This window comes from Meles meles, chromosome 18, assembly GCF_922984935.1.
Source record: "Meles meles chromosome 18, mMelMel3.1 paternal haplotype, whole genome shotgun sequence".
In the NCBI taxonomy this organism is placed as follows: domain Eukaryota; kingdom Metazoa; phylum Chordata; class Mammalia; order Carnivora; family Mustelidae; genus Meles; species Meles meles.
In genome coordinates, this window is record NC_060083.1 from 63783929 (window position 1) to 63811650 (window position 27722).

The 27722-nt window shown below is 60.5% G+C and overlaps 2 protein-coding genes across 2 annotated transcripts; both read right to left on the bottom strand.

The window, feature by feature from the left end:
* Window positions 1–2915: 2915 nt before the first annotated feature.
* Window positions 2916–6692, bottom strand: CD7 (CD7 molecule). Its single transcript, XM_045985424.1, has 4 exons — window positions 6177–6692; window positions 4556–4870; window positions 4178–4308; window positions 2916–3453 (listed from the first exon to the last, which is right to left on the bottom strand). The coding sequence occupies exons 1-4, from the start codon at window positions 6250–6252 to the stop codon at window positions 3346–3348; spliced, it is 630 nt and encodes a 209-aa protein (XP_045841380.1). The 5' UTR covers window positions 6253–6692; the 3' UTR covers window positions 2916–3345.
* A 1532-nt stretch (window positions 6693–8224) lies between these two features.
* Window positions 8225–21425, bottom strand: SECTM1 (secreted and transmembrane 1). Its single transcript, XM_045986397.1, has 7 exons — window positions 21305–21425; window positions 12957–13105; window positions 10782–10880; window positions 10109–10420; window positions 9321–9377; window positions 8981–9144; window positions 8225–8666 (listed from the first exon to the last, which is right to left on the bottom strand). The coding sequence occupies exons 2-7, from the start codon at window positions 13036–13038 to the stop codon at window positions 8652–8654; spliced, it is 729 nt and encodes a 242-aa protein (XP_045842353.1). The 5' UTR covers window positions 13039–13105; window positions 21305–21425; the 3' UTR covers window positions 8225–8651.
* Window positions 21426–27722: the final 6297 nt, after the last annotated feature.

Genomic DNA, 27722 nt, shown 5'->3' on the forward strand with positions numbered 1-27722 from the left:
AATGCTCAGGCTCTTCGTCACAAGAGGAATGAACCAGGCATATTTAAGTATCTGTCTGCCTAACATGCCCAGCATAGAATGATGCTCGATAAGGGTCAGGAGAGGTAGGGGACGTGGAAGGGGAACCCAGCCCTGCCCCCCCGCCCCGTAGTCATAGCTTGGAGTGTGGAAGGAAGGGCGGACATGGGACAATCTTGAGCATGGAGGACGGAGGGGGACGAGGAGGGGGTAGGTCCACGGGGGCACAGACTCTGGTCACTGGGGTGGGGTCAGGTCAAGCATGCGTCTGGTGACAAGGGCCTCTGGAGGGAGGCTAGAGGTGATGTCTTTCATCTACAGGAAGTTGCTTCAGAAGGGCAGGGAGTGGGGAAAGGTTGGAGGCTCCTGGGAGCTGGTGGCCGGGGCAGGCGGTGGGAAGCAAGTCCGGCCAGGCCTGGAAACCACAGAGCGCCCCTCCTGAAGAAAGAGTAGAGCCCAGACCCCTTATTTACAGAGGGGAAACTGAGGCCCAGAGAGGCAGGACTTGTCCAAGGCCGTGCTGGTGAGTGGTCAAGAGTGGGGACCAGAAGCGAGCAGTCCCCTGATAGCTGTATATCTGGGTCTGCAGACTACCTGCATTCCTTCTGGGGGGTCCCTGGGAGGCGGGGACACCAGGACTCGGTGTCTCTGTTGGTCTTCCTAACTGCCATTTGGGTCCTACTGGCAGGCCCCTGGTGCCGTCCACGAGAACCACTGAGATCATGTTCCTAGTCGTCTCCCCCGAACCTGAGGTGACTCCCCACCCTGGTGAACACACATCCCACTACCCAGGGAGAACCAGGGTCCAACCCCCGTCTGTCCTTCTATTCTGGACATGAGAATGGAGTCGCAGATTTAAACAACCACGTGTGCCCGTCTGTGCTTTAGAAACGTGGGTCACACATGCTTTCCACACCCAAGGCCATTGTAACGCTTGCCATAGGGGTGCACCGTACTGGATACGGCAGTTCTGTTCTTTGGACATTTAGATCATTCCTGAGTTGTGAGTTTTTGTATCAAAAGCAAGCAATGGCTAGCAATGTAATTTTCTCTCTGTGCCCAAAGATCATTTCCCAAGATGCAATTCTAGAAGTGGGATTTCCTAGTAAAAGGAACTTCCTACTTTAAGGACACTGTGATCTTGGCAAACCCAGTGAGTGAGTGGAGGGTTATCTCAGGTCAGCTGATAACCTCATTGATAACTAGCAATTTGAATGGTTTCCTGTTTTTCCTGTTTATCACTCATTTTTTGTTATTTGTATATTTTTATCCAAGTTTTTGTTTTCTTTCTGTGATTCAGATCTTTATAAATTAAGCATATTAACCTTTGTTCTGTAATGTATCTCCCCCTAACAAATCTGTGGATGCTTGCCATGTATTTTTGTCTATAGTGTTTTTCTTTTTTTTTTTTTTAAGATTTTATTTATTTATTTGACAGAGAGAGATCACAACTAGGCAGAGAGGCAGGCAGAGAGTGAGAAGGAAGCAGGCTCCCCACCGAGCAGAGAGCCCAACGCGGGGCTCGATCCCAGGACCCTGAGATCATGACCTGAGCCGAAGGCAGCGGCTTAACCACTGAGCCACCCAGGTGCCGCTATAGTGTTTTTCTTAAAGATTTTATTTTTATTTTATTATTTTTCAATATTTTTAAAAGATTTTATTTACTTGACAGACAGAGATCACAAGTAGGCAGAGAGGCAGGCAGAGAGAGAGGAGGAAGCAGGCTCCCCGCTGAGCAGAGAGCCAGATGCGGGTCTCCATCCCAGGACCCTGAGATCATGACCTGAGCGAAGGCAGAGGCTTTCTCTGCCTTTCACTGAGCCACCCAGACGCCCCAAGATTTTATTTTATTTATTTATTTATTTATTTTTTTTTTAAAAGATTTATTTATTTGACAGATAGAGATTACAAGTAGGCAGAGAGGCAGGCAGAGAGAGAGAGAGAGGAGGAAGCAGGCTCTCCGCTAAGCAGAGAGCCCGATGCGGGGCTCGATCCCAGGACCCTGGGATCATGACCTGAGCTGAAGGCAGAGGCTTTAACCCGCTGAGCCACCCAGGTGCCCAAGATTTTATTTTTTAAAGATTTATTTTATTTATTTGAGAGAGAGAGAGAGAGAGCACACACGTGCTCCTGTGGTGGGGCAGGGGCAGGTGAGCCGGGAAGGAGAGAAGCAGACTCCCTGCCTGGCGGGGAGCCTGAGGTGGGGCTCCATCCCATGCCCCATGCCCTGGAGACCATGACCTGAGCCCAGATCAGCGGCTGGTTACTCAACAGCCCAGGCCACCGAGGTGCCCTGTTTATTTATCGGAGAGAGAGCAGCCTGCGATCTGGCAGGGAGGCTGGGAGGGGTGAGGGAGCAGGGAGGGGAGAGGTGGGGTGGTGCTGGTGCCCTACTGAAGGGCTCAGTCTCCAGATCCTGAGGTCGTGAACCCAGTGGAGATGGAGTCCGAGTCCGAGGGGTCCGAGGGTCCGAGGCTGCTGAACCAGGTGCCCCTTTACGGTGTCTAAGGGCCAGGATCCCCGCATCAGGCTCCCTGCTCAGCGGGCGGTCTGCTTCTCCTCCCTCTGCCGCTGTCCCAGCTCATTCTGTCTGTCTCTCAAATAAATAAATAATCTTAAAAAAAAAAAAAGGCTCCAGGTTTGGGAGCTCCCGTGCGAAGGACCACGACAGTTTTGTTTGTACGGTTTTGGTGGGAGATTCCAGGGCGCAGGACGGGGGTGGGGGTGGGTAGCACGATCCGCTGTCTCTAGGCAGACACCCCACAGCTCTCACCCACAATGCGGGTGCCTTTTCCTCTCCCCGGACAGCAAGCAGGTTCCCCAAGTTCCCACCTCCCCCCCCCCCCCCCCCCCCCCCCCCCCCCCCCCCCGTCCCGCAGGAGCATGCCCTGGGGCGGCGATCAGTCAAGCCGTCCCCCTCCCTGGCTCTGAGCTGGTTGAGGAACAGATGCTGGAGACAGAAGGGGAGAAGAGAAGCTTTATTTCCCGCAAGCCTGGGTTGGGGTTGGGACTGGACTTCCCCTCCCTCTTGCCCCTCTGCCAGGCCCTGGGCCCAAGTCCACCCATAGAGAAGCTCCTCCCGCATGTGGGGGAAGGCGGCCAGCAGCAGGACACAGAGGCTTCCTCCCTGGTGGGCCCAGGGTGCCAGAACCAGCCAGGCAGGGCAGCGTGGCAGGCAGGAGGTAGGCAAGGAAGGCTTCCTAGAGGAGGCCCCGGCACGCAGGAGCCTGATGGCTGCAGGGAGCTGCCGGGGTGACCTTGCTGGGTCAGGTGGTCTCTGTGGGCTGCGCCTGGGTGGAGGGAGGCTTGGAGAGAGGACTGCCGGGCTCACTGGTACTCGTTGGGGGTGCACACCCTGTTCTGGCCTCCGCGGGACATGTCCTCGTATACCACACATGCTGAGGCCTTGTCCTCTGGGCAGCACAGTTTCTTGACCTGGAAGGGAAAGCCTATCCTCTTCGTACAGGGCCGGCTCGCGCCGGGACACCCTCTTTCTTCCGCGCACGCCCGCTCAGGAAGCTTTTAGACCCCACCCTTGAAATGCCGCTGGGCTTCGGGGCCTGTGTGAAGTCGGTTCACAAGGGGCATTGGGCAGCTCCGAGGTCTCCCCAGCGGCCCCAGGCTGGGGGCGGGGGTGGGGTGGGATGGAGGCAGTGGCAGGGCGGTAGAGGATGAGAGGGACCTTGCCCCGGGGGACCTGGGGGGGCTGTCTCAGGGGGACGTGGAGCTGGGCAACGGCAAGTGAGTGACCAGGGCAGAGCTGACCACTCCCGGCACCTGTCTCTGTCACCCCCCAGCGCATGTTCACACCTGCCCCCATCAACCTCACACCTCCCGACTCTGCGCACACGTGCTCACACTCGCACGGCCACACACATGCGGCCCCCATGCTCTCTGAACGTCTGCCTGGACCCTCCTCCCTCCCCTCAGTGTCTGTCAGCCTCTGGGGGGCCGTGCCGTCCCTGCTGACCGCACCAGTTCCTGGGTTTCCCTCCCACCTCGGACCCTGCCCCCTGAACCCTCAGAACTCCCAGAGACCCCGCTGAGGGGGTGGACAGGTCCTGGGGCTTCTCTGGGGCTCAACCTTCTCCTTCCTGCCCTGCTTTCTTAGAGGAGCTGGCTGAGAGGACACAGGTGATGTCTGGGGGGTCGCACTGACCTGTGTCTTCCTCAGCACACACGCTGCCCCTATCGCCAGCCCGAGGAAGAAGCAGCTCGCAGCCAGGACCACAGGGAAGGCCGAGGTCAGCTGGGACTTCTGGCACGTGTCTGCTTCCTGGGACGCTTTGTCTGTGAAGAGGAGTGGAGAGGTATGTGGCAGGTGGTGGATTCCACTCCACGAGAGCCTTTGGGGTTCGTGGAGGGGCTCTGGGGTGGGGGCATGGGCAATCCAGGGTGCTTCCTGGAGGCAGTGGGCTCCAGCCGGAATGAACATCTCAAGCAAGCGTAGAGGACACTTCGGGGCAGACAAGGGCAGTTGGAGCCTGGCCCACGATGCAGGGAGGCGGAGTGGGTCCCAGGTGGGCACGTTCCCTACCTGTCACCAGCACCAGGGTGCCAGGGCCCCAGACCTCGTCATCCATGACCGCCTGGCAGACGTAAGCCCCAGCATCAGCCAGCTGCAGGCGGCTCAGGGTGATGGTCAGGTTGTGCTGCAGCCCGGAGAAGGTGACGCGACCTCGGAAGCGCTCGTCTACCGTGGGCTGCTTCTTGTCTTCATAGTAAATCACGCTGGTGGACTTGGGCCACCTTTGCTTCAGGTAGACCCCGGCCAGGGGCCCGCTCGTGGAGCAGGAGATGTTGATGGAGCCCCCCTCTGAGGCAATCGTGTAGGGGGGGAACTGCCGCACCTCTGCAGGAAGGACCCCCTGCTGTCACCACGGCCTGGCCCCAGGACGGGGGGCAGGGACCCTCCTCTCTGCAGGGCAGGCCGGAGGGACAGAGGGGCCCTGGGACAGCCCGCTGTGGCCATGTCACCACAGTGAGCCCTCTCACTGGACGCTGCTCCGGGGCACACACCCCTCGGTGGCCGGACACGAACACTAATGGGGCCACACAGGGAGCCAGCTGCCTCTCTCCACACTGGGGCCGCAGGGAAGCTCGGGCTGCAGCTCCTTCCTTCCAGAGCAGCGACCACTTCTCCCCGCCCCTGCACCTTCTCCTTCTCTGAACAGACTGTGCCCGAGATAGCAGGACAGGCTGCGCTGTCTCCTCTCTCTCCATTGCTGGCTGCCCCAGCGTCCCCATCATTTCCAGACACCTAGAGCTGGTGGTTCTGTGGGGTGGGTACATTTGGCTTGTCTGAAGGACGCCCGGAAATGTCTCTGTCTGCCCAGCAGGGGCCCAGCCAGACCAGCTTCCTGGTGCAAACATGAAACTTCTTTATTTTTATTTTATTTTCCTTTCCTTTATTTTATTTATCAGAGAGAGAGCGCGCGCACAAGTAGGAGAGCAGGAGGCAGATGGAGAGGGAGAAGCAGGCTCCCCACTGAGCAGGGATCCCAACATGGAACTTGATCCCAGGACCCTGGAATCGTGACCTGAGCCAAAGCAGACGCTTCATGGACTGAGCCACCAGGTGTCCCGGTGAACTTTCCGTAATGTAATCCAAGCATCAGCCTCTCAGCAAACTAAATTCTGGAACTTCCTTTTCCTTTTCTTTCTTTTTCTGCTGTCTCCCATCCCAACCCACTATTTCCATCTTACTGCAGAAATTTGCACATGTATCTGTTTTAAAAAGCAAACTAACAGGGCGCCTGGGTGGCTCCGTGGGTTGAGCCTCTGCCTTCGGCTCAGGTCATGATCTCCGGGTCTTGGGATGGAGCCCCGCATGGGCCTCTCTGCTCAGTGGGGAGCCTGCTTCCTCCTCTCCCTCTCCCTCTCTGCCTACTTGTGATCTGTCAAATAAATAAATAAAATCTTTTAAAAAAATAGGGAAAAAAAGCAAACTAGCGGACATTCTCTCATAACCAAGGTAACCTTGCTAATTATGTAAAAGAGAATCGCCAGACATTTGAGTAAAGAAAAAGATTCTGCACCCAGACGTCACTGGGGGTGGGGAGGTCACGCTCAGGATCCCCAGACCACCCCCTTCCCACGAAGGCGCATCCCCGGGTGGGGCACGGCGGGGGACGCGGCGAGGCACGGGCAGGGCTTACCTTGGGTGGCCAGAGCCCCGAGCAGGGTGCAGGCATAAGAGAGGCGCAGGGGGAGCAGAGGGAGCTCGGGGGCCATGCTCGCCGCCACCCTGCCCCCCGCAGACCAGCGCCCACGGAGAAGCAGGCCGGCTCGCGGCTGGCGGAGACTCTTCCTGTCTGCAGCGCCCGCCGCAGCCAACAGCTCCGAGGCGCCGCCCCGAACCCCCAGGTGGGAGGCGGTGGCGGGTGGTCGGGGCACTCCAGGAGGGCTTCCTGGAGCGGTGCCGCCGGCAAGGGGAGGTGCGGAGGGCCAGGCTGGGAGGGGCGGTCCTCACCCCCGCTCACCCCTCCGCACTGTCCTGCTGAGAGCCCAATGGGTGACCAGTGGTCCTGGTCCCCCCCCCGCTGTGCCTCCACAGGCCCGAGGTGGGGGGCAGGACCAGGAGAAAGCCGGGGAGTCCCTTGAGGGGTGGGTTCAGGGGCCGGATGCCTGGGTCCTCTGGGTCACCTTCTGTCCAACCTGATGGAAGCCTAGAAATCTGGCCTGGGATTCAGTGACCCACGCGTTGGGGGCGGGGCCCGGAGGACCCCAGGAGCAGGGGGCGGAGCCCCAGGTGGGCGTGTCCTGGAGGCAGGGCGGGGCCTGGAGGCGCGGGCGGGGCCGGGGGCAGGGGCGGAGCCTGGCGGCGGGGGCGGGGCCTGGCGGCGGGGGCGGGGCCTGGAGGGAGGCCCCAGAACTCAATCTTCTCATAGAAACCGGAGAAAACACAAGCCACAGGGAGGAAATGACCACAGTGGGGGACCCAGGCCCAGGACTTGCCTGCAGGCCGGGCCTGCAGCCTGGGCTCCCCGCGGCGAGGGAGTGGCCGCCCCAGCAGCTTCCTTGGAGGCCTTTGCGCCTGGTTGGCGCTTTAAGACAGAAGCAGCTTCTTTTCGTTTTTGTGTTTCCCACTTAAAACGCGTGTGTTTCTCAGGTCATTCGATGATTTCTGGTTGATTTACTTTATTCGTCGTAAAGATTAGTGCTATGGGGTTTCAGGCACCGAATGTATATTTTATTTACTTATTTCTTAAGTAGGCCGCTCGCCCAGCCCGGAGCCCATCGTGGGGCCTGAACTCATGACCCTGGGGTCAGGACCTGAGCCGAGATTAACAGTCCGATGCCTAACCGACTGAGCCCCCCAGGTACCCCGGATGTGAACTTCAGAAAAACCTGTGTGTCCCTCTTCAGAATCCACCCCATGGAGTCACACGCTGCAATTATGAAGACGTCTGACAAAAGGGTCAGGGACAGGGAAGGGCCTGCAGGTGGGCAGGTGGGGGAAGGGAACCTGCGGCTGGGAGGTGGGGTGGGGAGGGCTGTGTGGACCCCTGACTGCCAGGTGCCCCCCTCTGCCTCCCTAGCAGAGGGGCTCTGGCTACGGCGACCCCTCGTGGTGCTCATGTCTCAGGCCTCCTTCCCCCACAGCCTGACCTCAGGACCGGGGGCAGGAGGGACGCCAAACTTGTTCTTGCCCAGGGCCACAGACAGGAATGTGCCCAAATCAAGCTAAGACCCAAGCTGGGCATCTCCAGGGCACAGCAGCCTGTCGCTTCTGCACCTGAGCCCGGAAGCCCAGGTGCCAATGGGGCAGAGAAGGAAGAGGTTCTTTAAGGTCAACTGTTTTAGATTTCTTCCCCCGCTTTTTTTTTTTACAGACTTTTTCTTCTTTTTTATTAAAAGATTTTATTTATTTATTTGACAGAGATCACAAGTAGTCAGAGAGGCAGGCAGAGAGAGGAGGAAGCAGGCTCCCCGCTGAGCAGAGAGCCCGATGCGGGGCTCGATCCCAGGACCCTGAGATCATGACCTGGGTCGAAGGCAGAGGCCTAACCCACTGAGCCATCCAGGCACCCCAAAGATTTTTTATTTTTTTGAGAGAGGGAGAGAGAGGGAGAGAGAGCAGAAGCCAGGGGACAGGCACAGGAAGGAGCAGCTCCCCGCTGGGCAGGAATCCCTCCCAGGAACCTGAGATCCTGACCCAAGCTGAGGGCAGACGCTTAATGACTGAGCCCCACAGGCGTCCCTGAGATTTTCCCATTTATTTTATTTTATTTTTTTAGATTTTCCCATTTTTGACCAGAGAATCTGGGGGGTTGGGGGGGCGGGTAGTCTGGGAGCTGAGACAGCTGCGGGAGGCTGAGGTGGGGGGGAGGGGTCAGCCTGGGTCACACCCTCTCCTCCCACCCCTCCCTCCTCTGCACCGCAGAAGCTGGCCTCTGGGGCGGAAGGGCAAGGGTGCAGCGGTCTCCTGCGCCACAGGGGCCTGCTTCTGTCCGCCGCCGCAGGGTTCATGGGCGCGGGCAGGTCAACTGGATGGAGTTGGGACACGTGGCGCTCCACTCCTGAGAGGCGGGTTTGGGGTGCTGGTGGCCTCAGAGCGGGCCGGACTCCTGGGGTCGGCTCTGGGTTCTAGCCCGTTCATCACCCTCCTCACAGGCCCTCCGACCGCCAGTTCAGAACCAGCTCCCCTGGGGAGGGAAGGAGGGATGAGAGCCGAGTTGGAACGTGTGGGCACACTCAGGTCACGTGTGCTCACACGCATGCAGACACACCCGCTGGGCCACATGTCTTAGGTCTCCCGTAAGGAGCCAGAAGTCCAGCCTCTGTGCTGCCCCAGGGTGTCCTGGGACAAATGAGTGCTTTGGGGACCCAGTGGGCCTGACCGGGAGGGAGGCACCTGCCACAGCCCGCTGGGTCCTCTGAGGGAGGGGCGTGTGCTCTCTCTGGGCCCGAGGTGACCCCCACCCCCACCAGCCCACAGACGAGGTGCAGGGCCTCAGACCTGGGGTCCTGAGCACTTCTTGGGGGAGTGACGCAGGGGGCCTGTGCTTTTGGCGCAGGCCAACACGCCGAGCACCAGGAAAAGGAGGCCAGCAATGGTGCTGCTGACCACGAGGACCACCGTGAGCGGGTCTCCGGCCTCCGGCGGGCATGGCGTCTCTGGGCCTGTGGGAAGTGGGGGCAGGGGGACACTTGTTCACCTATGAGAGCCGCTGCCTGCCTTGAGCGCACCCTGGAGGGAGACATCACCCCCATGGCCGGGAGCAGGGGCGGGGTGTGCAGGCCGGCACGGAGGATGGGGGCAGCCCGGGGGGACCCGGGTGTAAGGAAAGAACACCTACCACAGGGATTTGCAAAGAGCAGACGTCCTCTCTCCTTCAGGTCTTGGGACACTGCCCCTGATGCAGCCCCCCAGGAACAGGAATCAGATGAGAGGAGGGTACCAGGAGTCCCCGAAGGGCTCGCCGGGTCCCTTCCCTGGGCTTGGCCAGGCTGGGGGCACCATTCTCAGCCACATCTCAGCCACCGCACAGCCCAGGGAGACTGTGATTGGAACCGGTGGGGCGGGCGCTGCCTGTGGGTCTGAGCAGTGTCTGGAGGGGACATGGGACAGGGAGCGCTCCTCAAGTGGAGGGGAAGTGAGGAACCACTCGCGTGAGGGCAGTGGAAGGGGGACGGCAGGTGGCGGGGGCATGGGTGTGGACTGGTCAGAGGGGAGGCCTGGTCGGAGGGGACCGCTGGACCCTTCAGGTGGACAGTGTCCAGGGCAAGGCTGGGGGAGCGGGACCCACTCGGAGAGAAGGGGAGGCATCGGGGGCATCCGGGTGAGAGCGGGGAGGCGGGCCCTTCGGGGGATGGAACCTCCCCCCCAGCTGGTGCGTGGGAGGGTGTCTGGGGCAGAGCGGGAGAGGCGCCCGGCCTCGCCTCCTCCCTAGACAGGGCAGCCTCCTCCTGACCCCCTCGTGGCGCAGGTCCTTGGAGGAGCGGAGGCTGGTCTCGTTTCATTTGCTCTGTCGGAACCCAGGCCTGCGTTCTCTGGGCCCTTCTGGGAGGAAAAGAACGGCCCCCCTGCCCCACCCAAATCCGAAAGCCCCTGGGGTGGGCTGGGGGACGAAGACGCTGCCCTCACCTGAAACATTCAGCGTGGTGACCCCGATATTTCTCTGCAGACCCTGCAGGTACCACTTGTAGCACCCAGCCTGGGAGTCGCTGGCGTTGGCGATCAGCAGCTGGGCCACGCCTCCCTGCACCCGGAGCTGCCACCCTTCCCGGCAGAAGCACCCCGGGGACCGCACGCGGAAGAGCGGCTGGACACTGGCCCCGGGGGTGCCCAGGGCGACGGCCAGGCTGAGGAAGGGGTTGGAGATGTTGCAGCCCATCACGGCGCGCTCCCCTCGGGGCACGGACACCACTCCTTCAGTGCAGGTGGGATTGTCCCATTCTGTGTGAGGGGACGGGTCACACACGGGTCATGGCGGGGCCTCAGGATGCTCACTGACCGCCCTCCCTGGGGTCGAGGGAGGGACAGTGGTGAGGCGAGGGCCCCAGGGACGCCCAGGCCCAGCTCAGGGTGCTGGAGGGCGCGGGGAGCTCCGTACCCACCCATCGGACACATCAGCACGTGCGCCTCAAGCGGGAAAACAAGGCAGAAGTAACAGCGGGGAGGCTGTGTGTGTGCGTGCGTGTGTGTCCCCACGCGCAGCTAGTGCGGCGTGTCACCAGGCCTGGGCACGTCCTCCAGAACCCCCCCTCCTTGCAGGCGGATTCTGGGGAAGGAGGGCGCGCGCAGTCTGTGCACTCACGGGAGTGTTGTGCAGTCGTGGCCAGACCTGCAGCCGCCTCACCGTCCCCGGGCTCCTGGGCCAGGCGTGCACACCCAGCGCCACAAGGAAGGTCCCCTCCTGCAGGACACCGCCACGGTCAGAAGCCACGAGCATGGGCCCCAACCGCCACCTGCCTTGCTGGCCGTGGAACCCGCCCCACCATCTTGGGAGGCCAAGTCCTGGAACAGTCACCCGTCGCCAGCCTCGCCGCACAGTCTGAGCGAACTCTGACCGACCGGGACCCAGAGCCCCGGCTCACAGCAGTCGGGGCCTCGCACAGCATGAGCCCTCCTAGTCCTGCTGCGGCACTTTCCGCCGGGGACAAGGCACAGGTGGACAGATGCCAGACGGTGGCGCGAGCTCTGGGCACGCCATGTGCACCAAGTCCACACAGCGTGGCAGGTGCCACATGTGGCCCTGTGCCCAGGGCTTAGGAGCCCACAGCAGAGGGTGTGTGAGGTGGAAATTCTGCAAGGCAGGCACAAGCCTGAGCAAACCTGGAGTGTGGGGACCGTGGGCCCCCTCCCAGGCAGCAGTCCCATGTCTGCACCTTGTACGGCTGGCCAGGGCGGCTCAGCCAGCGGGCACGGGCCAGCAGGCACCAGAGTGGGGGGGGGGGCTCGATTCAGGGAGGCCGTGGGAGCAGGCAGGAAACTGCCCGGGTTCCAGAAGGCGGCTACAATGCGGCCGGTCAAAGCTCCGTGGACATAGACCTCCACATGCGTGTCCGCAGCAGGAGCCCGACCCAGTCTCCCCACTGTCCCCTCAGCAGCTGGGGAGTTTGTCCTGAGGAAGGGTTTTAAAATGCCTTCTCTGCAGATGTGGTCTATAGAGGAAAGGGACACTACGCAGCCATCAGAAAGGATGAAATCTTGCCATTTGCAAGTGCTCAGTGAATGTCAGTCAGAGAAAGACAATTATATAATTTCACTGATACGAGGAATTTGAGAAACAAGACAGAGCAGCAAAGGGGAAGGGAAGGAAAAACAAAACAAGACGAAATCTGGGGAGACAAACCGCAAGAGACCCTCAGCCACAGGAACCAGACCGAGGGTGGCTGGAGGGGCGGGGCCGGGGGCCGGGGGCACTGGGTGACGGGCACTGAGGGGGACACGGGATGCGATGAGCACCGGGTGTTGTGAGCAACCGATGCCTCACTGACCTCTGTCCCTGAAACAATAGCTCACTCTGTGTTAATTAATTGAATTTAAATAGAAAAACAAAACAAAATGCCTTCTCTGCATCTTTACAAAATTGTCGAAGTGCTGCGTGAACATCTGGCACAGAAATTCAAGCAACTCTGAGGCACCCCCTGCCCCACCTACAGAGAGGCTGCCGGGCGGGGGCCCCAGGCCAGACAGAGCCCTCCGTGCTGGTTGCCGGCGCCGCCACCACACCCACGAGGGGCGCTGACTCGGGCTGTCAGAGTCCGGCAGAGCTGGAACCGGGAGGGGCCGGGCAGGACGGCCGTCATCTGTCCAGTGCCTGGGAGCTCCCGGCCTCTGCGGCTCACAGATTTCCTGCCGATCCCAGATGTGCCGATGATCCAGCCTGGGGGCCCCCCATCCCGACCACACCCGGGAACAGCCCGGGTGGTCGTGTGGTCGCAGAAGCTCCCCCCGCCTGTGATTTCTTCCACCGGCTTGAGGTGCCCTGGGGTCCGGCGTCTACTCTGCCCTCCCCTGGAGCTGTGTGCAAGGGGCTGGCCTGATTCTGCAGGGCGGGGCGCGCCTGCACGTCTAACGAGCTCCTGGGCCATGCGGGAGCCACTGGCCCAAGGAGGGATCGGGGACCAGAGCAGAGGCAGAGAACCCTCAGACTTGTCCTGCTGCCCTTCCTCTGGCCACAGCACTTGTCACCAACGGGCCCGACCCTCTTTCCCATGGACATAGACGCACTTAGCCGACCCCATACGCGTTCTGATGGTCATCACCGGGCGCTGGAGCGGGTACCCCCTGTCTGCCATCCGTGGGAGGACTTGGCGCATCCCACTGTGGCCCAGGAGTGCTGGGCCAGCCCCTCTGAAGGTCACGGTCACTACCTGGGGCCTGGGTCCCACTGGGCCTGATGTGGATCTGCTCCTCCTACCCCTGCCTCCTCCTCCCACACCCCTTGCTGGGCCACCCGCAGACAGGGAGGCATCCTGAGACTTACTTCCCTTCTGAGCACTCAGGGAGGTGACCAGGACGATCCATAGCATCTGGGGAACCGAGAGGGGGAATGTCAAGGTCAGCATGGCCAGGAGGACAGGGAGGCAGGCCTCAGGGGTCTTGTGTCCTCTTCATTGGTTCTTGGGACACTCCCTGGAGGAAGGAAAGCCACAGGATCAGAAGTCTCCCGGCTGCAGCCTGGCCAGGAGCGCGTAGCAGTCCTGAGCCCCTCCCTGACCAGCTGTGCCCAGAGGCCAGAGCCCCCGCGAGGATTCTCCTCCTGCACCTTCTCTGTACCTTTATAATGGACGCGACGCTGGCCACTGACAGACAAACAAGAAACACGGACAAGCCAGGAGGGACGTCCCTGGGAGAGAGCCCTGCCGACAGCACCATAATGACGATAAAATGTGCAAAACTGAATTGTGTTCCTGTGGACACGGGTCATGCCCTCTCGGGATCTGACGCTATTCCTAGACCGCCTTGGATGCCCCTGCCCTCCCCGCCCTCGCCCTTTCCTGGGCTGGGGGCACCTGCTTCCTTGGAGACGCACTTAGGGGACGGGATCTTATCAACCAGAGGAGCCCTCCTGTGGGACTCACAAGGCGGCCTTCCATCTCCTTTCACGCAAGCGCCCCTGCGGGCTTCTGCGACCCTCTTGACGGGTGTTAATGTGACATTTTCTTCTGATTAAATTATTTAAAAGTATTTTATTTTATATATTTGTTTTTAAGATTTTATTTTTAAATCAACTCTGCACCCAGCATGGGGCTTGAACTCACAGCCCCAAGACCAAGACTCTCGCCTCCCAGCTGCTGAGCCGGCCGGTCGCCCTTATTTAAAAGTATTTTAAGATTGCTTGCCAGACCATTTCTTGACCTTCTGATTAAAAAAATAATAATAATAAACTTTTTGTTTTGTCTTTGGGCAGTTTTAGATTTACGGGAAAATTGGGCAGAAAGTGCAGAGTCGACACGTGGGAGCACAGGGGCGGCATGCGCGTCGCTCGTCGTTGCTCGTTGCACCCGCCGCGGCATGTGCGACGCGGTCCGTGAGCCGGCACACACGCGGGCGATGCCCGACGTCCGTGCTTCGCACACCGCACGGCTCACGCGTGTGTCGAACAGAAGGGCCGACCGGACAAACGCATAACGGCTTGCATCCATCATCGTGTCCCTGACAGAGCTGTCCCCAAACCCTGTTCTCCAGCTGCTCGTCCCCTTCTCCGGGCCCCTGGCAACCCCTGGCAACCCGTGGCCTTCCTCGTGTCTCCGCAGCTTTGCCTGAATTCAGCTGTTTGGGGGGAATGCGGCACCAGGGTCACGGGCACTGGGGACTTTGAACTTAATGGCCTCCAGACACTTGGGGCCACTGGTGACCAGGCCCAGTCCTGACCCCAGTCAGGGGAGTGGGGCTGGGAGGAATGATCCCAGCCCCACCAGGGCCACACAGCACCCCCTTCCGTGCTGCTGTGCGTCGCTCCCCAGACCCCCGGGGGCCTGAGCAGGCGGGTGTGTCCTCCCACCTTGACCCCACCAGCCAACACCGGGGTTCGTGGTGGGTCTTCTGGTGTGGTCTTCTGTGAAAACACGCTGATCCGGGGGCCTTGGAGCGGCGAGAGAAGGCCTGCCCTGCCCTGCCCTGCACAACCTCTAAGAAAGGAAACCGGCCAGATCCAGCTTTGGAAAGAAACATCTAATTTGGGGTGGGAAGAGTTTCAACGATGTTAAGGGCAAACCACCTGCTGGGCTCCTGGCCTCTGGCCCAAGGGGCTCCGGCTAGGCGTCCACCCTGCTGGGGAGGGTAGGGAGGGGCCCCTCGCACAGGCTGTGCCCATGGGCTCCGGGCTGGCCTGAGCTGGCTGGTCCTCCACAGAGACAGGTAAGGAGGGACAGACAGAAGGACGGGCATTCGGCCAGGCTGATGGATGGAGGCTTTCCTTCTCTCTCAGTCCACACGGGGCTCTGGGCTCCCGGGGCCGAGAAGCTGTGCTGAGCCAAGTGGCCCGTGTGTGGGTCACAGACCCTGAGTCCCCGCGGCTGAGGGTTTTGGCTGACGAGCTGCACGTGCTCGGCGTCTTAGGAAGCTCCTCGTCGGGTCCCCGCCTGCTGCATCGGGGGCTGCGCTCGCTGTCTTTGCAAAGTCTGCCGGCGTTTCTGGGGGAGAGCGTCTCCTCCTTACGGGGCTGTAAGACTCATGTTTTAGAGAAACAAAATGTCACCCGCAAGGCAAACGTGCTCCTGCTCCAACATTTCTCCTTGGACTGTTTCTGGAGCAACGAGACTCTACATGTTTTCTTTGAAAGTCACGGTTTTGTTAAGTGAAGTGGTACTTGTTTGCTGTTTTCAGGTGTCCTTTTCCAGACCTCCCAGACCGTGGGGCATCCACGGGCACAGGACTGGAGCTCCGTGTGCGAATCACGAATCCCCTCAAGGCCATTTTGCAAGCGTCGCGTGACGGAGTCCACGCTGCTTTCTTCCAAGAAAGTGGGCTGCGCCCAAGACATCCCACGTGTGGCACCCCCGTCCCGTCCATCCCGCTGCTAACCGTGGGCGACTCGCCCGGGCCGCCGCCACTCCCAACGTAGCCTCGTCAGCTGTGTTCACCCCGGGAAGGCAGGCCCTCCCCTCTGCTCTGTTTATCTTTCCCTACAGGTTTGTTTCCCCACGAGAATATTATTAGCATAACCAAAATCAATTTTCTTCTTCAAACCAGAACTTGCTGATGAGTGGGGAGGGCCGTCCGCCCGGGGCCCGCCAGGATGGCTCCGCTCTGAATAACACAGAAGACGGGACGTTTCCCAGCTGGAGGCGATCCCGCGGCAGCCTTGCGGGTTTCGATGCCTGTCAGCATCACCAGATCAGGTACGCACAGCTCATTCCCATTAAATGCTGCTTATGTGGATGGAAGGTTCTAGGAAGAGGAACCGAAACTGACTGTGCTGGTCTCTTCCTGGCACCTCAGAAAGGATCTGCTCTGCTGTTCCCAAACATTATTACAAAATAACTTTGCTTAAATTAGAAGACACACATTTTTTTCCTTTCTTTCACCCCCGACAGAAATCTTCTGAAATGGGAAAACAGCATCCTTGCTGATCCCGGTGGTCTCTCCTGAGCCTGTGGCCAGAGACCTGTGTGCCAGCTTGAGGGAGAGCTCTGTGCGGGCGCCGGCCTCCCCGCGTCGGGCCGCGGGTCACCATGCGAACTGAGCACCAGCCCCGTCTGTGGCGTCTGGCCTCGGCCTGACCATGGAGGAGACCCTAGGCAGGCCCCACGGTACTCTGTCCTCCTGCCTCGAGGACAGTCCGCAAGGGCCTCTGGAGTTCCCTCGAGTCCTCGCGGAGCTTCCCAAGGTCGCGCCCTTGTGATGGGGGCCAGAGCTCCCCCCAATGTGGTCTCCTCTCGGGCATCAGTGCACCTTTCTCTTCCCTGCTGCCCCGGCCAAGCTCAGCGCCGCCTCGGTGCCCTCGCTTCCCTGCCGCTGCGACGTGGGCCAGGGTGCCCCAGTCTTGGGGTGGGGGGAGGCAGGCCAAGCTCTCCTCTGGCTGGAGGTGGGAGCGCCCCCCAGGGAGGCCAGGCGCTGACCCAGGCTCTGGCCCCGCATGAGAGGTGAAGGCGCACGGAACTAGGGGGCAGGTGTCCCCAGCACGGTGGGCAGGATTCCCATGGGAGCCAGAGTGCCACCGGGCAGCCAGCCGCCGGACCTGGGTGCTGAGGGAGCAGCAGAGCCTCCCGGTGGTGGCCCGGTGCGCACGGCATGCCCAGCGGACGGGGTGCTGCGCCCTCTGTCCACTTTCACTGGTCGGGCGTGACCTCGGGACTTAGAGGGAACGGCAGGGGGTGCCCACAGTCTGCACTATCTAGAGCCCTTCCCCCCGAAACCTCCCTCATCCGGCCTTGTCCTGCCTGCTGCCAGGTGTCTGTCCTTCTCCATAAACTTGGAGTCATGTTTCGGGTTCCAATGAAACCGTCCGGGACGCTGACTGAGAATAAACACACGAATGGGCTCTTTCACAATCCCACACCAGGGCCTCACTCCACGCAGAGCCAGGGCCGTCTCTGTGGGGTCTTCTGGGTTCCCCGCCGGCTCCCGGACCCCTTGCCACCCACGCGCACGGCGGGTGCTCAGCCCCAGGGACCTGAGCGGCCTCCCCGCCAGGGCCTACTCTGGTCCTTCCTTGGACCAGGCAACACGGAGAGCTGGTCACCGCCGTGAAGGTGTGCGCGTCACACGTGCTGACCTGACCTGTGGGACCTGGAGCGGGTGTGGTGTGCCAACCAGCAAAAGGAAAGTCAAAGGCAAGCAGCCTGGCCTCTGTCACATGAGGCAGCTGGTGTGGTAGATGCTGGCCGTCCTCGTCCAGGGCACGGCTCCCTGGAGGAGATGGGGCGTCGGGGGCCCCGAGCCCCAGGCGGTCCTGGCCTGGTCACCCTCTGCTCTCAGGTTTTCATCTGCCCTGAGGGAAGCATACCAGCGAGGGCCGGCCCCGCCAGCCTCTGCAGTTTCTAACACACCATGCATCCCCCAACCCTAACAATTACTTTACATTGACTAATTTTTAAAATCTTATTATCTACTCTGACCTCACCTTAAGAAATACACATCTATGGGGCGCCTGGGTGGCTCAGTGGGTCGAGCCTCTGACTTCGGCTCAGGTCATGATCTCAGGGTCCTGGGATCGAGCCCCGCATCGGGCTCTCTGCTCAGCAGGGAGCCTGATTCCCCCTCTCTCTCTGCCTGCCTCTCTGCCTACTTGTGATCTCTGTCTGTCAAATAAATAAATAAATTAGAAAAAAAAGAAATATGCATCTACAGCGATGGTTAGATGTGCTGTTTCTATGTATGTTTTTCTTTCTTTTTTTTTTAAGATTGTATTTATTTATTTGTCAGAGAGAGAGAGAGAGAGCGAGCGAGCACAGGCAGACACAATGGCAGGCAGAGGCAGAGGGAGAAGCAGTCTCCCCGCCAAGCAAGGAGCCCAATGTGGGACTTGATCCCAGGCGGCTGGGATCATGACCTGAGCCGAAGGCAGCCGCCCAACCAACTGAGCCACCCAGGCGTCCCTCTATGTATGTTTTTCTAATGTGCACTGAACTGTCTACACAACAAGCCAGGAAGTGTCCCGGACTTCCTACTACCACCGGCGTCCTCCTGTAGCCCCTGGCCAGCTTCTGCTGTGTCCTCCATGGCAGGCCGGATATTGTGCCCACTGAGGGCATGCGCCCCGGGATGGGCACTGGCTGGGGCTCCAGGCTTCTCTTCCCGCTGCCCAAAGCCCTCCGCCTCCTCTGAACCTTCCTCCAGGCTCTGACGGCCTCCCTCACTCACAGCCTCTCTCAGCCACGCTCCGCACTTTCCTGGTGTTGGGAGGGGTCCTGCCTCTTGGTGGGTCCACACTTAGGCTACGGGGCTACCCGGGTTGCACCCTTCCACTTCCCTGTGGCTCTGGGTGGCAGTCAGTAGAGCATGCAACTCAGGGCCCTGAGTTCAAGCCCCACATCGGGTGTGGAGCCGATTAAAAAAAAAAGTTAAAAAGAAAAAGAACCGGACCAGAGCCTGGGAAGCTTCCAAAGTCCTCTTGTACATCCTGCCGCCCTGAGCCCTTGGGGACGCCCACAGCTGTCCTGGGCACCACCGGGCTTTTACCACTGACAAGTGGTCCTCCTTTTGGATCGGGGCACGGACCTCCGCCGGGCAGGTGGCATGGGTGCCAATGCTGAACCCTGGGCTTATCTATGAGGGCATGCCCTGGCTCGGCTTGTCCCCCTTGGAACGGTCCAGAGACCAGAGGGCAGGGCAGGGAGCCAGGCGGGGTTCCCCCTCACTGCTCATGGTGCCGTTCTGGTTCTCTTGATACTCCTGCTCCCAGGTCTGGGGAATCCCATCTTTACTGGGAGGCCCAGAGGTCGTGTGAGTCCCGTTTGGATGTGGTTCCGGGGACTTTGCACTTTTGACCATGAGTCACAGGCGGTCACTCTCGGGGCACAGAGCCAAAGGCAGCAGAGGTCCCGCAGAGTGCAGTTTCTAGGTCCTGCCTCCTGGTGTGCCGGCTCTGCCCGTTCGTCTGTGAGGGACAGAACCCAGGCCGGGCCATCTCTGGGTGGCGGCCCTTACCCAGTACAAGAGCTGGACCCCCGGCCAGCGAAGCTCATTGCTAGGGAGGCCAGCTGGGCCTCCAGACCTCCGTGCCTGGGTGCTGGAGGCCCCTGAGGGCGGCTGCCGGTACTGAGCCACGCTCCTCCCCCGCAGCGGTGACTGTGTCCACCTGCCCCAGCCCTGGCTGACCTGACCCCCCGTGGCTGTTTGGCGTCGGATTCAAGCGCAGCCAAGGACAGGTGTTGGGCTGTTCTGGGGAATTTGCCAGGAGAAAATTCTCTCTGGTGACACAGGCTCCTCGCTGGGCTTGCCAGGCGCAGCACAGACACCCAGGTACGCCCGAGGAGCAGATCTGTAGCCCCTGCTCCGTGCAGGATTGAGGCCGTACGTGTGTGAAGAATGACTCATCTGTCGAAATCAAGTGTGTCTTTTAATTGTGGCGGCTTCGCTCCCCTGCCTGAACTGTCTCACTTCCCAACACAGCAAAGGAGAGGAAAACCAGAGAGAGGGAGCGGCGTGACTGGGAAAGGGGCAGGTGAGAAGACAGCAGCTTGGTGTGCAGCAGGAGGGCGGCAGCCGGCGGGAGCTGCAGGCGGACAAAGGTGGTGCAGGCTTCCCCCGGTGAGTGCCCCGGGACGCACCTGCTGCTGGGGAGGGGGCGATACAGCCGGCCTTTGTGGGTCCCCGACCAAGGGCGACTCACGGGTTCTGGAGCTATCCACACGTGGGGGTCAGTGACAGTGATGAGGGGACAGAAGGGTGGCTAAGGGCAAAGCAGAAGCTGAGCCCGGCAGCCTTCCCCCGCCCCCACTGCTGGGTGGGACATGCGTGACGTCCTCCAGGAATCTCCCAGCCGTCAAGGGAATAAAGACCTGGGCAAGGGCATGGCCCCCAGTGCTGCATCCCCGTAGGTCTTTAGCATATGAAAGTTCTACCGAAACCTCCCTTTTTCCTTACCTCCCCTAAACCCATACCTGCCTCCCCTCCCACCCCCGGGGCAGCACCTCTTCCTGCCCATGGGTCCTGCCCCTGGGCTTTGACAAACCACCATTCTGCACCAAAACCGTCTCAAGAATTCGTTCTTGGTCGTGGGCTCCGGACCTCACCCTACTGAACCTCATCCATATTCTAAAAGTCAACATGATCTGGAAAGTGCGTGTCTGGGTTTGGGAAAAGGGAAAGCTGAGGGAGGGGGCCGGGTGCTCCCGCAGCCCCGAAGAGAGGCCACTCTCTCCCCTGCAGCAGGGGACCATGAGCCTGTGCACGAGGTCGAGCAGGCCGGCCCAGCCTCTCACCGGAGCTGTGACCAAGTACCTCCAGGAGACAGGTGCGGCCCGCAAGGGCTCTGGACCCCAGTCTGAGCCAGAGTAGGGGAAGCGTCCAGCCAGGGTGCGGCTGCCCCCCACCCCCGTCAAGGGCCCTGCGGCTGTGGCTGGGAGGGGTCCCCCACTGGGCAGTAAAGTCCTCCAGGCCTGGGGACTGGGCGGGCACACACTTCCTGTCTCCCAAGCCGCCTCCACCAAGAACCCTCTTCCCCACATCAGCCCTGGGAGCCCCCTCCCATGGGCCCTGGGGCCAAAAGCACACCTTCCCCCCACCCTCACCGTCACAGTCCGGGGGGACAGGGGGCCTCCCAGGGGCTTGGGCTCCTCTGCTCGCAGGCCCAGCCGGGAAAGTGGTTCCCGGGCCGCAGCTCATTAAGCAGCCGCGGGTGACGCACGGAAGCGGAGATCGCCGCCAACCGAACGCCGAGGGAAGCGCGAGAAGGGGCAGCTCCTCTCCCGGGCCGCGGGCACCGGGTCCCTCTCCCGCCGGGGACGTCTCCGGCGCCTCGTTTCTCTTTCATGGGGTGTGCGAGCGGGTGTGCGCGGATCCTGGTGAGTCCACGCAGGTGAGTGTGAGTCCGCGGGACCCCGAGATGCGCCCTCCCTGCCCTCTCCAGAGTGGGCCCGCGGGGAGGCAGGTCCCCAGTGCGACCTGCGGCCTCTGTCCCTTCCCCTCCCCAGCCGCGCGCACCCGCTGCTCGCTGCTCCCTGGCGCACGGGGCCGCTCGTCTGCGGCGCGGATCAGCGCAGCGCCCGGGGGGCTCCGTCCCCGCTCCCGGAGCCCGCGGACCGCGCAGCCCCCGCCACGCCCTCGCCCCTGCGCGCTCACCTGCGCCCCCGCGCCCCCGCCCCTGCGCGCTCACCTGCGCCCCCGCGCCCCCGCCCCTGCGCGCTCACCTGCGCCCCCGCGCCCCCGCCCCTGCGCGCTCACCTGCGCCCCGGGCTCCGCGCGCAGCTGCTCCGGCCCCGCGGCCGCCCGCGACGGCTCCCGAGGCGGGGAGGACCGGCGGGCGCTCGGGCGGGCGGGGCCAGGGCGGAGGCGGCGCTCGGGCCCCGGGATCCCGCCGGGAAGGAAGCCCCGAGTTCGGGGAAGTCTGCAGTCCCGGGAGCCGCCCGGCTTCACGGAAGAGGTCCCGCCCTTCTCGGGTCCGGAACACTCCCCTGGTCGGACACTGAAGAACTGGAAGGACGTGAAAACTTCCCTGGGCGCTGGGCCTGCGGACGGCAGGAGAGCCGCAGGGCGTCCTTCCAGAACGCTGGCCCGACGCCCGCGGGGAGACCCTCAGGCTCTCTTCAGGGACCCTCGGCCAGAAGGCGGCCTCCTGCCAGCGCGTCCCCACGGAGCGCCCTGCGTGGGCCGGGATGACCGTCCCCGAGGGGCGCCTGTACGAGGTCAGCGCCACAGAGCAGCTTTGGGTGTGAGGGGCCGCGCGTGGCCCGCGTACGCACGTGGTTCTTAGGAGCATCACTAAGAGGCAACTCTCCCCTTCGGTGCTCGGAGAGGGAGCAAGGAGGCGCGTGCGGAGGTTCGGCTGGTGTCCGGGTGTTTGTTCGCTGGGCCCCGGCCCAGCTTTCGAAGGCCAGCCAGGCTGGGCCCAGCTCGGATTAGCTCAGACCCAGATGGGGAGCCGGCCTTTCGCGCCCTCACTGCCGCTCCCCACCGCCCAGCCCGCTCGTCCTCGCAGAGGATCTGGCCTGCGGGCAGGGAGATGGTCCACAGGAGGAACATTTGTCTGGTGGGCAGAGAAGGCCCAGAGCTGGTCGTGCTCCCAGGAGGACGGCACTTCCCCGGGGGTACAGAGGCCGGAAGCCCCTGCTCCTACCCAGAGCCCAAGAAGCTCTTGAGGGAGGCCCCACGAATGATCACCCAGCCTGCCCCAGGCCCCTGTGCCTCCCCCCAGCCGAGCCCCCCAGGCACTGCCCCTGCGCCAGAAGGAGGGGCTCATCCCTGAGGCCACTTCCCAAGTCAGCCCTACCTCCCCATCACAGCCAGCATTGCCCAGGGGCCCTCGGCTCAGCAGGGGCTCCGGGGCAGCAGCTGGTGGCCACCAAGACCCTGAGGCACAGGGCTCTTCAGTGGGAGTATAGGAAGGTCCCACCCTGTGAGGGACCTTGAGCGTCAGCTGAGGGCTGAGACTGTTTTATCCCTGTGCGCAGGAGAAACACCTTGCATCCTGAAAGTGAAACAAGTTTGTTTATTTTGGAAGTCGTGCAGAAACCTTAAGCAACCACTGAAGTGTTCCAGGAAGGAACAATGAGAGGTGCCGGTGTGGCTCACGGAGACTCCTTTCTCCAGAGGACACGCTTGTGGACACCACCTCAACTTCCTAGAAATGTTCTGTGTGTGTACAAACACATACATATCCCATGTGTGTATCCTTCCCATTTCTTCTTTTTTTTTTTTTTAAGATTTTATTTATTAATTTTGACAGACAGAGAGAGATCACAAGTAGGCAGAGAGGCAGGCAGAGAGAGTGAGAGGGAAGCAGGCTCCCTTCAGTGCAGAGAGCCCGACGTGGGACTCGATCCCAGGACCCTGAGATCATGACCTGAGCCGAAGGCAGCGGCTTAACCCACTGAGCCACCCAGGCACCCCTCTTTTTTTTTTTTAATCAGGCTCCATGCCCAGCGCGGAGCCCAGTGCAGGGCTTGAATCATGACCCTGAGATCATGACCTGAGCTGAGATCGAGTCCGACGCCCAACGGACTGAGCCCCCCCCCAGGCGCTCCAGGACCTTGTCCGTTTTCCTGCAGCCCTGGGATCTAGTCTGCGGACAGACGCGCGGCTCCTTCCAAAGTGGCCTTTGGAACTGTCCTCTTTCTCCCTCTCTGTAGGCTGCCCCGTCCCCTACATCTCCTCGGATCACAGCTTCTGCCGCATCACATGACGTGTGGCGTTTCGCTTTCTTTCTTTGGGTTTCTGGAATTTGTGGTTTCAGTTGTGATTTCCTATCAGACTGAAAATGCTGGTCAGCAGCGTGTTCTCACACTCCCCACGGCTGTCTGGTCACCTTTTTGCTACTAGCGGGCGACCCCATTCTAACTTCATTCCTCATCTGGTTCCCCTTCTCCGAACCTTGCAGCAGTTTTGGGCATGGCTCAACCGGTCAACTCTTGGGAACACCTCGTGTGTCCTGAGATGTACGCACGTTCCCTGGCCATGCCCCTCATGCCAAGGGGGTCAGTGGGGAAGTGTGCTCGCCCCCGTACTTGCCGATTTGACAGGCTTGCTCTGTCGGTAATCGAGAGGGGCTGGACGCCCTCAGCGTGGTGGGGGCTTGTTGGTTTCCCTGGAGCTCTAGCGATCTTCAGTGGTACATTTGGAAGCAATTTTATTCGACGCAGATTCTAAACTGGTGTGTGTTCTTGCTGAGTTGAGCCTTTATCGTTAGTGACCCTCCGCACCTCGACCGTCCAGCACCTTTCCGGCTGCGTCATCAGCTGTCAGCACGGCAGCACCAGCTTCCTTTCCTTAGAATATTCCTCATCCTTTTCCAGATTTTCCCTTCCAGCCGCTGCGTGTCTACAAGCTTTAGGTGCATCTCTGGTAAGTGGACATTACCTCACCATTTTTTTTTTAAGATTTTATTTATTCTGAGGGATATATATGACTGAGGGATAGAGAGAGAGCAGAAGCAGGGGGAGCAGTGGAGGGAGAGGGAGAAGCAGGCTCCCCGCTGAGCAGGGGACCCAACGCAGGGCTCGATCCCAGGACTCTGGATCATGACCTGAGCGGAAGGCAGACGCCTCACTGATGGAGCCCCCAGGTGCCCCTCATTTGTTGGTGTTGTAACTGCTCTGTTCCAACAGAGTTGGAACTGCTGCTCACCTGGCAGACATTTGTGGCGGGCCGAGCAGCGTCAGCCCAGGGAGACTTGCCTTAACCCTGACCTCAACCCCACGGAGTCCCATGGGACCAGTATCTGGGATCAGATAGCGCGGGGATTTCCAAACATGGAGCAGAGGCAGCCTTCACTCTGACGCCCACCTCGCCTTGGCCCTGAGTCTGTCCCAGCGCTCTAGACACACCCGGGCACTGGCGCGAGGGGCCCCCACACCTGTACCGCGTCCTCTCCCTCCAGCGGCTGGCCTCCGATTCCTAGAAATACCCCAGAATTAGGACACTTCCCTGGGGAGATTCTAACCCCAACCCAACCAGAGGGCAGGCCAGGACGAGCGTCCCCAAGGTCCTTGGGCCAGGATGAGGGACAGCAGCTCCTTTGGACCCAAAGGCCTTCTCAGGAGCCCCTCCCCCCTATGAGCCCTGTGGGAAGAGGGAGGTCGCGCGAGGCATCTCCAGATGAGCAGTTCGCACAAAGGGAAACACCTTAGCTGGGGACCACGGAGACAGACCTTCTCCAGGGGCTGCTTGGAGGGTGGCCTCGGGGATGCCACAGGCTGGGTAGGGGCTGGAGACTTCTCCAGAGACCCGCCGGGCATGACCCAGAGAGGCACCTCTTGGACCACCCGAGGGTCCCAACAGCGGCTGCAAGAACGTCACACAGACTATCTGGTGTGGACCCCCGAGGGGCTGCGCGGAAGCCAGGGCGGGTCCAGTGACGGCGTCTGGGGTCGGCAGCTCCCGGCGGCCACACCCAGGTGGGACAGACAGCACCAGCCTGATCCCGTTTCATTTCAATCTACTTATTTATTCATTGGTGTGTGAGAAAGAGCAGGAGTGGGAGGAGGGGCAGAGGCAGAGGGAGGAGGAGAGGGAGAATGTCCAGCAGACGCCTCACTGAGCGCAGAGCCCGTCACGGGGCTCGATCCCTCGACCCTGAGATCATGACCTGAGTCTGAATCAAGAGTCAGACACTCAATACACAGTGCCACCCGGGCGCCCTGGTCCAATTTCATTTTGAAGACACACAAACGTAAAAATAAATAAATAAACAAACACTCAAAGGTGTATTTCCTGAAAAGCTAGACAGGCGTGAAATGTTACCAGAAATTAACTCTGAGTCAGGGAACTGCGGGTTTTTGCAGTTTCTTGTACTTTTTCTTTGTCCTCCAGAATTTCTGCCGTGGACATGTACTTCAGTTATCTGGGAGGGCCACGTTCTTTAAGAATAAACTGCAACTTCTCTTACATCAGAGAGAGAGGTGCTCTGACTGGGGAGGAGGAGAGCGGAGGGAGCCCTCAGGCTGACTGGGTGGCATGTGGGTGGTGGGGACAGGCTGGGACGGCCCTGGGCTGAGTGCGCATGCGGGATCCTAGAAGGCCATCCTGACTTCCAGCCTGTCTCAGGGGAGGGCGGGGGGCCCTGGCCTGCAGCACGGCCTCTCCTGGCTGAGGCTGTCCTGGACCCGGGTGACTCCTGGGTGGGCTTGACACCCTCCCCTCCGAGGCTTACTCAGCCTTGAATAGGAGGCGAATGCCATGGAGGTTGCTGGGGGTGGGGAGGACTCAAACTGGGGAAAGGATTTGGCCACTTAGGGCTGAGCAGAGGAACCCTCAGCTCCAGGACATTCTAGGAACAAAGGGACACCTCTTGGCCCTCCCCTTTCTGTCCATCCCACAGATGGTTTATTTTGCATTTGACCTCTGATCTCCCCTCCTGGCCCACAGCTGGACCAAACAGGCCTGGGGCCATTGGGCTTGAGACTGACCAGGTGGCTGTCCGGAACAGGGAGTACTCCCCAAGGCCAGATGGTCGGAACGGGTCCTGGGAAGGTGCAGGCAGTCCTTGGCCCCGGGGGCAGATTCGGACATCACGGCCTCCCTCGGTGGTCCCCATGTCCTGCAGCCTGAGCCTGGATGTGCCGGCGGGAGGGAGGGAGGCCCACAGCTAGGGTCAGAGCTAGAGAGCCACTGGGCTGGGCTGCTACTCGGAGAAACCTGATGCGGAACGTCCCACTGGGATTGGCACCGAGGTAGAAGAAAATCTTAAAATTTCTCACCTGCTGACAAGCCCTTGAAACTGACAGAGCGACTCTCCTCTAGGGACTCAACTGCCCTCACCTTAAGGTTTTGCTAAGGACAATCCTAGCCTGACCGACGCCCTACCCTGACAGTCCGACCAGAATCCTGTAAGTCTACTCTAACAACTCCTTCAGGAAACTTTATCTCTAAACCTCCAAGCTGGCGTCGAGAATCATTCCCAAGCATGTGGCCCACTGATATACATCTAAAGGGTCTCATGAGAAGATTTTTATTACTGGTAATAAATAACATTTCTCCCAACAATAACTAGCCCCTCAAGGTCCTGGAGACCTTGCTTCCTTAGAGACTACATCATCCATAACCCCCTTTGTCCTCACCCACCGCCGAGTCCACCCCTACTCTGCCTTTAAAAAACTCGGACTGTGATCTGGTTCAGGGTCCAAGTCCCTACTCCGCTGTGTGGGGTATACCTGGGCCCAAGCTTCAGCTTGTCAGATAAACCCTCGTGGGATTGCATCGCTGTTGGCTCCTTGGTGGTCTCTCGGACGCGAACACTCGGGCACAACAGTCACCACTGGGGACGGGTCGGGGAGCAGAGGGTGGAGAGGCCCGGGCTGTGGGGGGTGGGGGGCGCAGGGTTAGCTGCCAGCCTGCACGCTTCCTTCAGCAAGGGGTCAGCAACCACGGGTGTTCTGCTCCGGCCACGTTCCTGGTCTTCCAGACTGACGCACGCCTCCTCTGTACACAGTAGGTGCTCCGTGAGTGCGGCTGACAGGCGATCAAACCCTTGCCCACGTCAGGGAGGCATTTGTGCCGGGCGACCTCCCCAGCCCTCGTCCCTGCGGAGGCAGCGGCTGGTGCAAAGGGAGGTGAGGGACCGCAGGAAATTTCTCGACATCGCAGACACCATTTTCCTTTTTTTAAAGATTTTATTTATTTATTTGACAGAGAGAGATCACAAGCAGGCAGAGAGGCAGGCAGAGAGAGAGGGAGAAGCAGGCTCCCTACTGAGCAGAGAGCCCGACGTGGGGCTCGATCCCAGGACCCTGAGAGCATGACCTGAGCTGAAGGCAGAGGCTTAACCCACTGAGCCACCCAGAAGCCCCTCATTTTCCTTTCTGACTAAGGAGCTCCCAAAAAGGACCAGAGTAGAGTAAATTACAGTAAACTAAGACAGTGAGTTAATACGTACCAGGGATAGTTTTCTTTGCGATCACCCATAAAACAACGCGAGAGTAACCAGAGGCAGCTCTGCCCGCGAGCCCCAGCCCACTTTTCTCTTCTGTTTTTCAGCTAAATCACGTAATGACTCGTCCCCTCGTGGTCCTAAGAACCTCTTGCTTTCCCCCCGTGAGCGGGACGTTCTGGTCGCTCTGAGTCTGCGCCCCCCGAGCTGCCGTCCCGAGACCCCCAAGAGAGGCCTGCGCTCTATTTCGTTGTCCTGTCCGTGTCGCTGCCGTCAGAG